Source organism: Falco punctatus (genome assembly GCF_963210335.1).
Source record: "Falco punctatus genome assembly, chromosome: 5".
In the NCBI taxonomy this organism is placed as follows: domain Eukaryota; kingdom Metazoa; phylum Chordata; class Aves; order Falconiformes; family Falconidae; genus Falco; species Falco punctatus.
Window position 1 is genome coordinate 66,199,119 of NC_137584.1, and position 17,647 is coordinate 66,216,765.

A 17,647-nucleotide genomic window follows, 5' to 3' on the forward strand; every position below is an offset into this window, starting at 1 on the left:
CCTCCAAGTTGTCATCATGGAGATGTCAACACCAGCATTTATTCGCCAGGACTTGCTCGATCAGGGCCTCCCGGACACCGCTGCTGTTGTGTGCTAACACCCCCAGGGCAGATCCCACAGTCCAAGGCAGACCCCCAGCACTGACACGGCCCCCCTGGCAGTGGCACAGCTCCCCCAGACCTGCAAGAGGGGACCTGCCAGGCTACCCTTGCTTTTCTGGAGAGTTCCCCATGGGGCCCTGCCACCATTCTGCCTGAGTCCAGGCCACAAGGTCTTGGCACTGAGTTGGAAGCCATGGGTGGCTAGGCATACCACTGTCTCTGGCAAGAGGTTCCACCCGGTGACCCTGCCACATTTATGGCCACACAAGCTGTATATACGCTTGCAGAGCTCCATCCTGGAGCACTGGGAAACACCCTGCAGGGACACCTGACTGCCTGTAGCAGCTGGCCAGTCATATGCACCATTTCCAACAGCACAAGGGGCAGTGGCAGTGAAGGGCAGAAAGCAGGGAGCAGCAGAAAACTCAAGATACGGATGGGAAAGTCCTGTGGCTGCATGGGGAGTCAGGGCTGAGACAAGAGATGGGCCTGGCATGGCATGATGCACCAGCGCAGTATTCCACAACACAAGAAATAAGCAAGACTTACCAATTTGTCCATTGCTTCTCAACCTCTACATGTTGGTGATGAAAAAGACTAGCAAAAAAGGTCCATAAAAACAGGCATATGCACACACAAAAAGCTTCCTACTGCTGCTGTGAACAGAGGAAGGCAACTTTGGAAACTCCAGAGGAAGAAGGTGGTTTTTGCTCACATCATCTAACCTTTTGGCAGGCAGCATAAGCAGAGATTCACTTTTCCGATGTACTCCAGTGGAACATGGCTCCCTCATATGCCTGCAGCTGCTACACATCGATTAGTTTCCTTATTACTTTCACATAAACAAGTTCTGCTGTTTCCAAGGAGACAAATCTGTGGACAGTTGTAAGGAGGGTGGGGTGATCTGAAGCAAATAATGAACAAGAGGGGGAGGGAATAAAGGTCCAGAATATATGAGAGTTTGTGGTCGAGTTCAGTAACACAAAGCAGGGGGGATGCAGGGGACACGAGTGGAAAGTAAAAGCCCTTTAGTTCTGCAAGTAAAGTCAGGGGAAGGTGAAAGAGGAGAGACCAGCTCACCAGCCCAGCGATGGTGATCCAGCTAATGCAGTGTGGGCTTCAGCATGAAAACCCACAATTTGCCAGCACAGCAGAGGGTAATACACACCCTGCAGCTGGAGGGGGAAGCTCCCCAAGATGCTCCTAAGAGCACAGGCTCAGCAAGGGGTGTCAGGGAATACAATACCACACAACTGAGACACCTGTGTTTGCAGAACCCCTGCTGTGGACATGGTTACGAATGCCTTCCTTTGCCACAGCTTTCTCAGACGCAGAGGCTGTGTGAAGTAGGCTGAGGGAATGGTTGCTATAGCACTTGGAGGCTCTGTCAGCATAGTTATTCTCGTAGAGGTGCTCTGGTGTAGACAAGTCCTTTAGTATCTTCAGAGGTAAATACAGTTTATAACAACTATCCTGTACAGAAGTAATGTCTACGACACTGCAGACCTCAGGCATGGACAAGGGCCAGGGAAAGGACCGAGTCATTCTAGACCAGCAAGACATCACCAAACATCCTGACCACTTTCAGCCCACTAGGACAAGAAACCTACCAGGAAATAATTAAGTAGCTTGACATATGTCTGGATGTCAACCGTCCTATCATCAGCTTTTTCCCCCCACAAGTATTTAAGTTTCTATAAAACCATCACAGACAGGTTCGCTTTTCAAACAGGATTAGAGAGCCCACATCCACTCTTTTATTCCACGGTACCATGGACACTGGTACACAGACCTAGAGAGGTGCTTTAAAGCAGAAATTGCTTCCCTAATGGTGATATTTGTACTAATGTAACTCCACGAGGCCTGGGGGATTTAGCACTTGAACAACACTCGTTAAAGCAGCCAAAACACTGTTGTTTAGACAAGCCTTTCGTTGAGGTTATTACTGCACTCATTTGAGTTTGGGGAACAGCCAAGGGAGAAGTATGCATATTAAACAGAGGCTGACAAAATACCCCAGTTACAGTTGAGAGGAGGGGAGGGTAAGAAGGAAGAAATGCCCCACTCCTGCCCCAGCAGTCTGCACCACTGCAGTGAGTGGGGTGAAGCACTTGCATTGTGCAGGTTGCATCTGGAGTGAGCACTAGCCCTTTGGGTTTTTTAACAAGAACTGACCCAGCCTGTGCCGGTGGACACAGTGGTGATGCTCAGGTGCCCAGTGTTATTTCACACAGAAACCCACAAAGTAGCCGGTTCATACATACCCTGCATCACGCACGAGGCAACTTAGTGCTACACATGGGCCTGCCATTAACCATCAGCCTGGCCAAGCCACCTATGTTCTCTCCAAGCCTGAGTCAAGAGGCTCCTGGAGTGCAGTGCCACATGGTTGCAATGCTGTGCACATTGCATGGTGCCAGGCACAGCAAATTAGCTCTGTGACAGCACTGCACTAATGTAATTACACTGCCTGTCTCCTACCTTGCTGCAGCCAGTGTGTTCACCCCTGGGGTGCAAGCATGAGCAGAGCTTTTCCCTTTAGCAGGACCACTTTTGCCTGTTGGCTCACCATCACTTGCAGGCTGGGAGCAAGCTTGTACAGAACCTGTTGGGGAGCAATCCTGTCATCAGGTCCATACCTGTATCTGTGACTTTCATGGCTCAGAGGACAGCAATCAAGCTGGAGTTTGGTACCTTAAGACAAACAGAGAATTGCCCATTTCATCATGGTCATGTAAGCACTAACGTGATTTATACTGTTTATTTTTGCTGGATGTGGCCTGCATTGAGTGCCAGAGCACTGGATCGGGTTGCTGTAAAAATCAATCGACATTTTTGTTACTGCTATCTAGCTACAAGTAAGTATGCCAACAGTGCAGATTTACCGAACACCATTGAAATCCTAAATGTTACAGAAAGACCAGTTACGACTTCCTCCTCCTCCCTTCTTTTCCATTCTTCCCCTCCTTTGCTAGCCATGTCATTAAAAAAGTTTCAGAAAAATTTATTATGGAGTTAAAAGTCCAAAACTGTTTTGCCACATACACAATTGTGTCCCATACTGTAAAGCAGCATATGGAAAAGCTTTTTCCACATGTGAACTATAGCAGATTCAGGGAATAATGCTGGCTTAACAGCTTCCTGAAAGATATACGCTAAAGGAATAATGTGATAATGTAAGGGATGCTTACACTAAATTCTCTGATGTTTGTTATCTCACAGAGATCCTGGTTCATTCAAATTACTGTGCAGGCAACCTTTTAGAAGCAAAGAAAGAGGTGCTGTCAGAACATCTTCAAAGAGGAAAAAGAAAAAAAGAGATCAAAGCACTTTTCAGAAAGAAATACAAAGATATCTATCTTCTGACCTGACCTACAGGGCATGCACAATTTATAGTGGTTTTTCTTCATGAAATTGAAAACAAAGTCTCAGATGAATCAAAGAATGATTCACTGTTTATTTGACATAAGAGAAATTTTAAAGAGTCACCCCAACACAGGCTACATCGAGAAACTCCCAGAATGCTGGCTGCTGCCTTGTCTATTTGAGCCAAACCTTGCTGGCAAAAGGTTATGTGAGAGGCCATTTTGGTGACACAATCCAAATTGGTCTATTTTTACTCCTTTCACTTTCCTTCAACAACCAGGGAAAAAGCTTGGTCAGCTGTACTAGTTGTGCTGCAATGCTCTTTCAGCCTTACTCCCAACAGACAAAGAACAGCCCTTCTACTGACAAGAAGAAATAAATAATGTACGCAAACTGCATTGTTGTTTTGGGAACACCCAGTCTCTAGCATCCTGACACAACTGCTTTAACCAGCCTGAAACATATGACCTTGCTCAGGACATATCTAAGTAACGGGTACTCACGTCCTTCTTTAATCTAAGTGGGTTAGAAATTAAATGGTAACAGCTGCAAAACTAATAGGAAGTGAAACCTCACTGAATCAATATAGCATTTCAATATGGTTTTAAGTTCTGTTGAGTCCCACTTTAAATGAGTTTAGAACAAATGACTAAAATTTGTTAGAGAAATTAAGGAACTTGGGAGGTTTTTGAAAACTGACACAGATAAATCCATGGGAGTTGTACAAACTGCGAGATACAAACTGACAGTCTCAGAACTGAATATACAAAGGTTAAGCACTTGGTTTCTTCGTTGATACTACTGTAGCAAAACCTATTCATTCCTGAATTTCAAGTCTTACACAGAACTTTCATACAACAATTTTTTTTTCAGTCTTGGAAGAAAAGGAAATTACATTCTGTGTTTTCCCATGACACTGCATGTACTGTGAAGTATGATGAAAACTGGTATTTTGATGAAAAAAACCCCACTCCTAAGCTTTTTATTTCGTTGTGTCAGACCTTCTGAGCATTCGTACTAATATTTCTCTAGTTCCTATTTGCTGAAGATAAGATAGAGAACAAAAAAGAAAGCAAACGGACTGAGTTACACAACCACTTTGTGCACAAGGCAAAGAAATAACCAGGAGGAGAAAAAACAGATATTTTTTAAAGACTTTTTTTAGTAATTGGTTCTAACCTAACAGCGTATCAAGCAAACTTGGGTCATAATGTTAAGAGTTTTGCTGTTTTCCTCAACGAGGATAGCAGACCTAATTCCTCATTAAATTGGGCCTTCATTCATAAGTGCATGATAAAATCATATTCAATACTTTGTGAGGAAATCGAATTGGTGCAAACTGCTTTAACATGTATGAGCAGATGATAACTGAACTTAGCATTCAAAGAACTAAGACTGCAAATCCCTACCTACTAACAATTGCTATGTTAGCAAGAAAGCATCTGGCCTGGAATATAGCATTTCTACCTTTCTAAGTCTTTAATCAGTCCAAAGTAATTAAAGATAACCTTCTTGTAAAAAGCAACAAAAACCCCAATACTGTAAGTGGTCACTAATATACTTCCTCGCTTCCCTCGTGGTTCTGTTCCTCTTGTCATCTCCTTTCATCCATCCCCATATTATAGTTGCTTTTTCTCCCTCATCTCCTCTCTTTTCATTGTATTTACATCATCCTATAGCTTTGTTCCTTGCTCTTCTCCCTTTGGTATGCTTCTTCTTCTCCCTCTTCTAGCATAAACAGTTAGGGTTTTGTACAAAGTAAAAAGAGCTATTTCCCCCACACACAGCAACAACTGCCAAGTTTCTAGCCTTCATCCTTAGTTCCAACAGATGCTGTTTGCTCTTAGTACACTGATGTGGAAACTGAAGGTGCTCTCCTCAGTACTCTACATGAAGAATTTTAAAAGTTACTTTTTCTACCCACTTGTTTTCTGCTGATGATGCCATCACACTGTCTTCCATATGTAGTTTGCTTAGCTTCACTACTTCTCTTCACCCTCAAAAATCTGCTTTTGCTCATTAGATTGGAAGCTGCTCTCACAGCTTTCTAAAGTGCAAAGCACAGTACATGTGTCTCAACAGATTGGAAGGCAGGAGGAAATTACTGGCTCTGGCTATTGACCCTTGATTAAAAAGATGACTTTGCTGTTGTGGAAAGTGAAGGTTTTCAAGGGCAACTGTCTCCAGTATAGAAGACTGTGTATCTGTACACAGGCAGAATAATCAGGGATTAGAAGGGCAAATGCAAAACAGAAAAGACATATTAGGGTAAGTGGGGCAAATATAAGAGTGGGTTGAAATGACAATCATTGTGAAGAAATACAATGAGGTAGGGGATAGTTATTGCAGGTACTGACTCATTCACAGTAAACACTTCTACCGCATGATAATTTTCACCTTTTATGTCTCAAATATTTAATGGGATCATCGAAAGATGGTTCTGAACGTTGCAACTTGCCCTCTAGGCAGATGAAACACACAGATTGTGTCCCCACCATTGCCTTGGAATTTATTTTCAAAGTAAACTTCTGTTTTTACCAATACTTTCTCAGGGAAAGTGGCAGTCTCTTCATCCAACATTCTTTAACCTAGCATGGAGATGGTGTAGGAGGTAGATATTTAGCCAGATAACTGGAAAAGCATGACATGGATGAGCAGAGAAACACAAAGAGGATAATTATTCATAGGATTTGTCTCTTTTTACCTACTACCACTCCTGCTTCTCCCCCCCCCCCCCGCCATTCCTGTGCTGCTGATAACTAGGCACCTGGCAAGAAGCAAGAACTCCATTCTGCATTTGTACATCAGGCAACCTAAGAACAAGAGCGAGAAAAAACCCAAACAACTAACAAGGAAAAGGTAAGTTTCACTCCTGGCAAGAAATGATTCCCAAAGTCATCTTTTGTCAGCAACAGTTGTCTTTAAAGATACAGAAAAATTGCAAGCAGATCTAAGTCAGAGCAACCCTTCAATCTTACCTCGGAGACCTTTTTTTGTTGAAGAATAATTTTAAATAGGATAATCTGTTAACATGTCTCAGAATATTCATAGTAACTCTAACACATCCATATTGCATATCCCAAACAGGCACAATATCCTAAGTATTAATGCCAAATAGTTTGTAATTCATAAGGTATAATGAGTACTCAGAAATGCAAAAATGGTCTACCACTACTTATGCCCTGAGTTGTCTGGGAAAATTTACAACATTCAAAACCATGCAACAGAATACTTGTTTTTAATTTTAATCTTGTGTATTTAAACTTGCATGACTTCAGAGATGCAGAAAAAAATCCGAGTAAGATGCTATGAAATCCTGCACAATATTGCATATATTAAACTTCAATTGATTATAAACTATTTAAGAGACATTTCTCCCCTATTAACTAGATGCACATTCTCTGACTGAAAGGTAATTTAGTGGATCTCTAGGGACTTGACTTAAATTCTTGCTATTCTGTGTGACCCTAATAAATCACAGAGGGATGGGACAGTAAGGGACTGATGTTCCAAGATATGTGGGCCTTCCAGCCTCAGGGCTGAATACCAAGTTTGGTAATGACAGGCTTAGATTCCCTGCTTGTAAAAGAAGTGCAGGTATACAGCCAAAACAAGCAGCACGCTCAGTGAGGGGCTAACAAAAGCTGTGTGCATGGGAACTATAAACATAGATGTGTGTGAAGTCCCACCCTGGTGCTTGGCACCTTTGTCCTCTTGGGACTCAGAATCTGGAGTGCTCTTCTGGCAGTGAGTGCCAAAATCTGTTCTTTAAAACAATGAATAGAGTCCCTGTAGCTTCTCTGGTCTGTGACTTCATTTCATGTGGCTGCTGGTCACAGCATTTTTCTTTGTATTATTACTGGAAAACACCAAGGTCTGTGTTAACAGACAGCCTGCCAAAGGTGTTTAAAAGGCCTATTGGTCTGTCAGCAGATAAAAAATTCCCAGTAAGCAATGTTCATTTTCTTTTAGTGTAGCTGGAGGAAATAGTGTCCATCTTCTCTATGCTGTTACCCAGTGGTTAGAGCATTGGCCAGGAAGTGGGAGTTCCTGGGGAGCATTCATGCCGCATCCCTGACCACCATGCTAGACTGGGAGGAGGAAGAGCAGGAAGGAAACAGGGAGTCACCACCTTTTCGTTTGAAGTTAGAACCCTGTTCAGAAAGCTGTGTAAGAGTCTAGGACAAGGAGAAGGCAGCTGAGGCAAAAGACAGAGTAAACCAAGGACGTGTCTGTCTCATCTAGTTTAATCGTCAAAAAAGAATCTTGGGTTTTATTTATGTGTTTTTGTGGTAAATAGTTCCTGGATGAAAAATAGCACTAGCTTGGAAATAGCTACCAGAAAACAGGAGTAAGCGCCTACAGCTCCTTGTGTCTCCTTCCTTCTCGTTCGCACCAGTGTCACCAGTTTGCCATCCTTTCCAATAGGGATACAACTTCAACAGATGAGGTGATGAATGTTTCCCTTCCACTTGGTAGTCCCTCTGAACACCTGGGACACTCTTCTGGGAGTTACAAGATGTTGACCTGAGGTAAAAGTCAATTCTGTCATCAGTGGGTCACTGCACTGAAGGCGAGCACTCTACCAAATGCAACTGGGCACTGAAGCCAGCTGTGGCTATAACAGAAGAACATGACTTGTTGAGCTCAGAAAGGTTCTCCTCAGCTGGACCTGTCCTGGAGCTGTGCTGCCTACCTCCTAGACTTCAAGTGAGGATAACGGGGAGAGAGGTGCCAAGATGCCCAGCTTGGGGCAATTCAGGACATTTCTATCCAGAAACAGACTAACAGAGTTCAAGTGGCTGCTCAGTGGAGTTTTTTGGATCTGAATTTTCAGTTTAACCGTAGTTTCTTTCCAGGGTCTAGCCCTTAGTCTTTCAGGCTACATTTATACAGTTAAATAGAGTATAGTCAGAGAGTTGGCAAAGTGCAGCAGGACTTTAAGCGGCCTGTGGTTCTGGTACATCACAGCCCAGCTCTTCTCAAAGCAACGCACCCTTCAGCGTAAAACTATTCCATAGTCTTTCTGTGAGAAACACTCAGTCTCCGAAGAAGCACCTCATGGCTAACTTACCCATCCTTCCTGCATTTGTGACCTCTGAGAAGGCAGGGTGGCAGAGTTTGGTGCAAATGTACACATGCAACCCACAGTAGGCCAGAACACATGGTAGATGTACAAACATGCTCAGAAATAAACCAGCACATTTTCTCCCACACCTTATACTGCAGCTTGCTCAGTCATTGAGACCAGTTTGTTGGGACGGTACATGAGTCTCGCTATAACACCAGCCTTGTGCCTGGGTTCAAAGACCATAGAGGAGTAGCCTCCGAACTTCTAGAAGAGAGTGATCCCATCCTAGGTATTTACTAGTTGGAATGAAATAAGCTTCAACAAATCCAGATGTAAATAAAAGCAGTTGAAAGAATTGATTTAAAAAGCAGTTCGTCCCAAATTGCACAAGTTTTACTGTGTTATTACTAGTTCTCCAGTAACTAAGTGTATTCTGCAGTAAAGTGCTCTGTTGTGACATACAGAAACTGGAAAACACTTTAAAAAGTAAATATAATATAATTTAGATCTTATATCTTAGAAAGGACATGAATACAATGACGATGTATTGTATTTTCAAGAAATAATTCTGCCGTTGGATATCATTTGCATATGGCTATAGAAGTCCTTATCTAGTTAAAAAAAGAAGGAAGTTGATAAATCATCAAGGAAGGAAATACTGAGGTTTAAAAAAGCCACAAATTTGTTTTTCTTCAGCTTATCATTTTAAAAACTCAAATGCTGTAATTCTGGATGAGTTGCCAGATTGTTTCCTTCATAATTCTGCCTTTCTTTTATCCATTCTTTAGGGATCAAAAACAAGCATATTAACTTCAGTCAGTGGACACGCAAATCAAACAAACACATTTCCCTAACTTCAGGCTCTGATTAATTCCACTGGTAGCCTTTGACCTTGATTTCCACAATGTCTTGCAGTACATACAGAAGCTTGACCTGGTATCGGAAAACTGCAGAGATTTGGTTGGAAAAAATATAGCCACCTTCATCTCCATTACCAAAGTACTACATTAAAATCTATTAAACACAGGGCTGAAATCTAAAGTTTAGGCCTTGGAGCCAGTTTCACAATCTGTTTCCTGTAGCCAGGGTTCATTTGCAGCCAATGGAAAAAACAACTTCTAAAAGATAAAAGGCAGTGCTGTGACTTTCAATCAATCTTAGCATTCGGTGTGGGAATATAGCTGTACCAAAGTCTAATACCAACACTTCAGTCCTGATTCTCGTTCACTTTATTGATCTCAGATGTATGTAGCCACTGCCAGAGACACCCAGCAAGCACAAGCCTATCACACGAACAATGAGATCTATCCAACTTCTGAAGATCAAAATTTAGATAGAAATAAAGCAAGCATATGTGACATGCCTACTCACAGGAAAACTGGGAGATCATAATGAGTGACGACAGAATGGGATGGGAAGCTGAAGTGGTAGCTAATGTAAAAAACAACAACAACAAACCAACATAAAAGGCACTGGCAGAATTACTTTCTTTGAACCCATCAGTTATGATGGGTGGAGGCCTTGAGTGCTTAGGGAAGTCAAGACTCACATTTATTACAGGTAGTGATGGTATCAGTAGATATATTGTTCATGAGGGTGCCAAAGGCCTAGAGGAAGCAGCTGCACGAAGCAGTCCAGGCCTGTCCATGCTGCCGAACAATGGCAATGCAGACTCCTTGTAGAATGGATTTTATGGGGGAAAAAAAAAAAAAAAAAAAAAAAAAAAGAGAGAGATTGGTCTTCCTTAAAAGGTACAGGTAATGACAGAATGACACTTATTGTGCAAGCCTTAGATAAACAGTGCCAGAAAACAAAAGGAATGTCAGATGATGAAACCAGATTCTTTAAGAAATAAAAACTGTTGATGGCTGTTGTTGGTGAGCCAGCCCAAACTGTTTCTGGGCTCAGAAGTGGTTTGTGTCGTTCTGTGGTATGCAAGTAGCTTGTACTGCATTTAATTTCAGTTTTGAGGTCTGAATTTTAGAGTGGGAAATGTGAACATAAGAAACATAAAATAATTATGCAAGACCCTATACGCAGACCCTTTATGCAGGACCCTCTCTGTCCTGTTTCGGAGTTACTTGCAAGCGTTCTTTTGCCTTTCAGCATACTCAGAATTGCAGTTTTATGATTGCTTTAATGTGACAGCTGCAAATGGGTGGTTCTGCCCTTGTTTCCCTCTCCTCTTCTCTGCCAAGGGGTGAATTGGATCAAGGAGCAGACTTGGCTGAAAATTAACTTTCCCAAGAAGGTGCCTTTTTTTCCCTTGCAGAAAAAGCAAGAGAAACAGCATGACCAGCCCATTTGGCAGCAGATCACACTTAATCACAGAACGGTTGAGGTTGGAAGGGACCTCTGGTAGTCACCTGGTCCAAGCCCCCAGCTCAAGCAGGGCCACCTACAGACAGCTGCCCAGGACCATGACCGTGTGGCTTTTGAGTATCCTTGAGGATGGAGACTTCGTAAGCCCCCTGGCCAGCTGTTCCAGGGCTTGGTCACCCTCACAAGTGAAGAACTGTTTCCTGATGTTTGGAGTGAACTGTCTGCGTTTTGGTCTGTGCCCACTGCCTCTGGGCACCACTGCAGAGCCTGGCTGCATCCCCTTCGCACGCTCTCTTCAGGTTTTTATATACATGGGTAAGAATCCCCCCTGAGCCTTCCCTTCTCCAGGCTTATAGGCTCCAGCAGAATTTAGATTTTTTTAAAAAAAGAAAAGGATTAATTTGGATAAAAAGACTGTGAAACTGTTGCCCAATTTGCATGTTCTAGGGATTCCCCCCCGGCCTTAATTTCAAGCGTCGAGGGCGCTGCATTTCGCTTGCATCGACTGTTTTTTCCTTTCTGCTGCTGTGTTTACTTAGGCTACATCAAAGGCTTCTGTTGAAGCGTGTATCTGACAAGCCTTTGCAGCTGCTCAAAACACACGTGTGCTTCATTTCGCGCCAATCCACATTTCTGAAACAAACCCCCACCGGAATGGCTGCGTTCCCGGCTCTGCCCGCCACCTGCTTTTGACACAACCTGTTGGGGCGTGACACAAAGAAACCAACATCCCGGCAAAACCCAGCGCAGAAACGGCAGCAGCACTCTCGCTTACCCTTCCCCGGCAGCATCCCGCGGCGGGGCGGGGGCCCGCGGGCAGTGCCGGTGCCGGTGCGGGAGGCGGCCCCTGCGCGCGGGCGCACCACGGCCCGGCCCGGCCGTGCCGCGCGCTGCCTGCCGGGACACGTAGTTCTCCCCCGCGCCCGCAGCGCCGCCCTTCGGCCAGGCTACACTTCCTAACACCCCCTCCGGGCGCCGCCGCTCCCCGTCACGATTGGGCTGCTGGCGCCGAGTTATGAGAAGCGATTGGCTCGTGGGCGCGCCCGTCATGCGGGCTCCCCGTTTTGGGCGGGTCTAGTTCCTGCCCATTCCTCCCCCTGCCTCCTCCCCCCCCGCCCGGCTGAGGGGATCGTCGAGGGTCTGTGGCGGCGCGGCCCGGCCCGGCCCCGGCGGGGAGGGCTGAGGGGGCCGCTCCGCGCCGTGGCGGAGAGGCAGGGCGGGGGCCGTCCCCTTCCCTCCATGCCTGGGGTGGGGAGGAGGAGCCGCTGGCGCCGTGGGGTGGTGGCTGCCCCGTTCCCCGCCGGGAGAAGCGAAGCCCCAGCAGCGTTGCTCGCTCGGCAGCCCCGGCATCGGTGGGCGGCGGTTGGCGGGGGCGCCCGCTGGGGCTGAGGGAGTTCCCGCCCGCCCTGCCCCCCATGCGGCGTAGGCAGCGGTCTCTCCGCTCGCCGCCGCGTTTGTCGTCTTTGTGGGCGGGTTGGCGGCTGCCGGGAGCCCGCCATGGGGCAGCCGCGCCGGGGCTCCTGAGGCGGCGGTGGGGAAGCAGGCGGACGGCCCCATGGAGGAGCGGGAAGGCGAGGTGCGCTGGGACGGGCTGTGCAGCCGCGACGCTGCCACCCGCGCCGCCGCCTTGGATACCATCGGGCAAGCCGTTCTGCGCCGCAGCGAGACCATCGCTCCCGTGGCGGCGGTGCCGCCTGCCCGTGCCGCCGACGGGCTCCTGGTTCCCGCCGCCCGCGACGGGCTGAGCGAGGTGCTGGCCCGCCTGCTCATGCTCTCCAAGCGCTGCCCTTTCCCCGATGTGAGGGAGAAGAGCGAGGCGATCCTCAGCGGGGTGCAGGTAAGCGGGGCAGCCCCACCTCTCGCTGCGGGACGGGGCCGAGAGCCGCAGGGCCGGTCCCACGCAGGGCACCCTCGGCGAAGTAACATTTGGGAAAGCGTTATTAAAAGGTGGGGGAAAAGCGCCAAGTTTCGGAGTGCAATCCGGCAGCGAGGTTTAGCGATGAATGGCTGGAAAAGTGGCTGATCGTCGGGGCATCCCGAAGGAAGTGCTAAAACGACAAACTATAATGCTCTAGTTTTAGTCTGTATGACCAGTGCTGTGATACTGCCAGTCGGCTTTAATGCAGGAGCGGGAAGGATTTGGGTATTAACGTTTTCGAGGCTGTCAATTAAAAATATAAATCGGTATGGGAAGTTTTTCAGCTTTTAAAAGATATATGAGCTTCAAGGCTATTAAAGCAGAGCCTGTCAAAGTTCTCTTTTTGTTGTTTATTGGTAAACAGTTTCTCAGTTGGAATCTGAGATCCATATTATTTTCTATAGCTCATAGGCAGTCTAACCAGTAGAGGATTGCATTTGCTGACCTTTTATGCTAACAGAAATAAATGTTTCTTTGTACTCTTCCACTGTTATAGTCTAATTATAGTTATTGCGTTGCAGTTCTTTTGCTCACCTAAAGTTTTTGCACAGGTTTTGAAATTCTGATACAGGGCCGAGCAGCACTGTTAAAAATACTACTTGCTGCAGAGTAGGAAAAGGAAATTCAGATTATTCTTTTAATCACAAGTGCATACATAAAACTGCTTGGAGTTAGCTGCCTGATTGCCATTATTATGCTTTTTCTCTCTAAAGTTTAACAGGTTTAATAGATTTAATATAGGGGAACCGGGTGGTGGTGGTGTAAAAATACATAAACATTTTATATTTGCACTCAGTACACATATATGTATCATATATAAACATTATATTTTATAATAGGTATTAAAGATACACATATGTAAGTGTTTTAAAGGAACTTGCATATCGATCTGTTTTTGCTCTGCCCTACTTTGAAGTTGCTCAGATAAATTCTGGGTTTGGATTATTGAACCTGAGAGAGGCTCTGTTTATTTTGTCTAACTCATCAATAGTGTGCAATGTGGTAAATATGGTATTTTATATTTTATACAGTTTGGGCTGTATAAGGCATTTTTCTCTAAGCAGATTTTGTCAGTAGAAGCTATCAATACAACAAATAATCTGTATCAAAGGTTTGACAGTTATTGCTTTTCATTAAAAGCCCAAACCAACAAAATGATGACAAAAAAAAACCCAGTTTGAATATTCGAGTTGGAAACTTAATCTGGCACCTCTGCATCGGCATCTTCCCTGTTAAAAGTGAGCCTGTTACCAGTGAGAATGATGAGTCACTGAACAGACGGCTAAGGGAAGACTTGCTCTCATCAGGCTCAAGTTATTGGGCTATTCAAAGGCCAAACAGGTGGTGATCATTCACATAAGTCTCTGGAGGACTCCCTTTTAGGTTTTTATGTATGAAGTTACTGCATGTGGAACTATGAGTCGTCTTCAGAAACTTTGTTACTTGGTTTTTTTAAATAGGCCAAAACGATCTGGCGGAAATTAAGTCTGTCTTGATAGAGTGGGTGCAGGTTCACATCCTATGGTTGTAGCTGGCTTGATTAATAAAAAAAATCTGAAAGATATAACAAATGTGAGACCAGTTGTTTACACACAAGCTGCAGTAAAGGTTTAACAACAAATTAAGCAAAGTAAAATCAAATACATTACTTTAAGCAAATCTTTAAAAGCTGCTTTTGTAACTTTTCTTTTTAGGGAGTAGTTCTGAGAGAAAAGTATTCTATATTCTATGACTGTAGAGTGGCAAGTCTAAGTTCTTATGGCTGTACTCATAAATGAAAATTTTTGTTGTAATCTTTGGATCAGCATTTGTGGAAGAAATAATCCAATCCAAGTTTTCCATTTTGGATGCTGCAGACTATCGTCAGGCGTGAAATGGTTTTCTGTTGATTTCATGGCCAGGAGGAATTTTATTTAAATATCTGCAATGAAGATGGCAGATAAAGCATAAAGCAAACTATTAAATTAAATATAATTATCCCATAGAACTCATGGCTTTCAGCAGTGATTCTAAATGTAGTTTAGTAACATCATAAAAATGTGAAATTCTGTTCAGAACAGTGTCAATACTAAAGGGCTCGTTTGTATTACTTCAGCTCCCTATCTTGGGATATGAAACAATCTTTGAGTCCACAGCAATATGTACTGTTATGCTGTCTTAAGCCTTATTCCCTGTCAAGTTATTAAATGACATAGAGCCAAGGCCAGGAGAGGCAACTGAACTCAAAAGTTCTCCTGGAAACTGGTGCTGCCCTCCTCTCTCTTGTGGGACGGTCCGACTTGGACTAGTAGTCTGTGCCTGGACTGATACTTTTTTCTCCCCTTCCCATGAAATGGAGAATTGTAAAATGTGTTTTCTTTATCTTTCTGCCCTGCATACAGGATAGTCAGTGAGAAAATCAAAGATTTGAATTTTCCCTGTGGCCTGATAGCTGTTTCTTTCTTGGGCTAGTGCCCTCTTGTGTGTTGGGGTGGTCAACAGATACTTAGGCACGAGCCATCTATACTGCTGGTGTTTTTGCAGCTTTGTGTTTGGAGTGAATTGGTGTAATGCATTATATGGCAGTTGTAAGCTGCAGGCTTGGCAGCAGCCTGTGCCAGCATGGCATACCTCTAAGCCCATTTTTTGTTGTCATCTTTTTTTTCTTTTTTTTTTTCCCTCTTTCTGGAGAAAAATTTCTCTGAAATATGGTGGAATCCTAAGTATGTAACTTTCTTCTTTGCTATTAATAAATAGTATTATTAATGCTATTATTAATAAATAGTATCACCTGTATCAGGATCTATAAAAGTAAATTATTGCTCAATGTAAATTCCTGTTGATTTGACTTATATTCAGGATGAGTTTTTTATTGTAGGCTTTATATATTTCTATGTATAATAATATATATATATTTGGCCTAAGAGAATATATCTAATTCTCATTTAGATTAGACAAGGGTTTTTTGGTAGGAATTATTACAAAGACAGTATCTGCAGACTAGCCCCCGTTTTTCTAATTAATACTTTCTTGATTTCATTAATAAAAGCAAGGTCACTAAAGTAACTTTGACCAAATATATGTATTTTTAAGTATTTTAATGGTATTTCAATTGCAGTGCTTTAACAAAGTGAAAGGAGTTTGAATGTTTGCATACGAAAATATTTTGAGTGGGTTTTGAGATAAAACCCCAAATATATCATTGTTTTTTGATAACTTCTTGCATATGCAGTATTTTGCACATAAGCATATTGCTTATGACCTAGTAGAACAGCAGGTCATTCCACCTAGTATGCTAGGTGTCTGCACACTGACACAAATATATGGGAAGTGAAAAGCAGTGGAAGGTCTTTAACACATGATTGCTGAAAGTATTCTGCCCAGCCTTAATTAGATCAATCAGATGTATGTGCCTGGACTATAAATAAAAGGTGCATGTCAGTAGCTGGAGAAGAATCATTGGAAGTATGAGATTTGCTAGTTAAAACTCATAACCATCTAGTATCTTTTGGAAGAGACTGAGCAGAACATTGCTTTGCTGAGGTATGTAATTTTACAAAAATGGTCTTTTAGATTAACAAAGAGAATACATAGATGGGAGGCAGGTTCTGTAGGAGTGGCAAGATGTTAACCTCTGTAGCATAAAGGATGACAGAACAGCAGAATAAAACCCACAAATGTCAAAAAGCTTAGAATTTGACATGTAAAGCTTGATTGGGGGGCAAATATAAGGAAGAAAGAAACTGTTCAATCTCTTTGAGATGTAGTGGTAGGAAACACTTTCATTGAAGGGGAAAATTCATAACGAAAAAAGAACTTTGTTCTCTGTTGATCTCTTCATTGATGTAAGCACAAGAAACATACAGAAAATGGAAATCTGTATGCTGAAGATGCACGTGAAATGCACAAAGATATGTGAACAAAACTGGGACAGTTGAAAACATAATGAGAGTAGCTAAAAGGGCTATTGGAAGAAAGCAAGAAATAAAAGATTCAGAGAGTAATGGATTAAATAAAATGGTGAGGTGATTGAAATGTTCTCTGAAATGGTGAATCCAGCCTGTGTAGTTATATAGTGATAAAAGTGTAAATAGTACTCTCCTAGGCTTGGGAGGAGGAGGGTGCCAAAACTGTAGGTTACTTGGATAAGCAACATATTTTCAGTCTGGTAGGGCCTGATGAAATTCAGTCTGAGGTGCTTAAAAAAACAAATAAACAAGCTGAAGCCATCTCATATAGTGGATAGCAGTCTCAAGACAGTGGAGTGAAGTAGTAGATTAAAAAAGAATAATGGTGTATACCTCTTCAGTATGGGCTAAGAGGAAACCAGTGAATTTTAACTTTAGCTCAAAGAATAAATACTGGAGCAGTGACGAAACACATTTTTAGCGCCTAGAAAAGAAGTTGACCAACAGCTAAAACAGACTTATCCAGGATAAATAGTTTAAATCCAGTACTGATTTCTGCTTCTGTGATGGAGTAACAGGCCTTGTGGTGCTGTAATGTTAGTATGTTGATGTATTGGCGTCCTCAATATTCACATAATATTTTCATTAATAAGCTAGGGAATTATGATCTAGAAACTGCTGTGCAGTGAGTAAAATTAGCTGGAAAATCATCCCCAGAAGGTAAGCAATGTCAGGTAGCAAGTGCTGGTACAGATTCTACAAGGTCCTGTACAGCATGATCTTGATTAATAAAGTTTTGCACTTTATGAATTGCAGATTACAAGCTGGGAAGGAGGGTAAGAATACTAGAGAGAAGCCATAGAATTTAAAATTATGTTAATGGTTAATGGGAGCTTGTATGATATCTTCTAGACCTCTGATTTTTTGTGAAGAAAGTTTGAAGAAATTGGTGGTGGTATGATCAGCTAAGAAGGAGGCTAAG

At 43.3% G+C, this 17,647-nt stretch overlaps 2 protein-coding genes across 2 annotated transcripts in view; one reads left to right on the forward strand and one right to left on the reverse strand.

Annotated features, from left to right (window-relative positions):
• The window catches only part of CEP57L1 (centrosomal protein 57 like 1), a gene marked incomplete at its 5' end in the record, with an annotated part of 33,254 nt that extends 20,895 nt beyond the window's left edge, over positions 1-12,359 (reverse strand). Inside the window, 2 exons of the mRNA XM_080389207.1 lie at positions 11,636-11,841; positions 12,104-12,359. Coding sequence (XP_080245333.1) covers positions 11,636-11,841; positions 12,104-12,359 — 462 coding nt within the window. The remainder of the gene's footprint in view (positions 1-11,635; positions 11,842-12,103) is intronic.
• The window catches only part of SESN1 (sestrin 1), an 85,277-nt gene continuing 79,603 nt past the window's right edge, over positions 11,974-17,647 (forward strand). Inside the window, exon 1 of the mRNA XM_080389029.1 lies at positions 11,974-12,697. Within this exon, the coding sequence (XP_080245155.1) occupies positions 12,416-12,697 (282 nt within the window). The 5' untranslated portion in view covers positions 11,974-12,415. The remainder of the gene's footprint in view (positions 12,698-17,647) is intronic.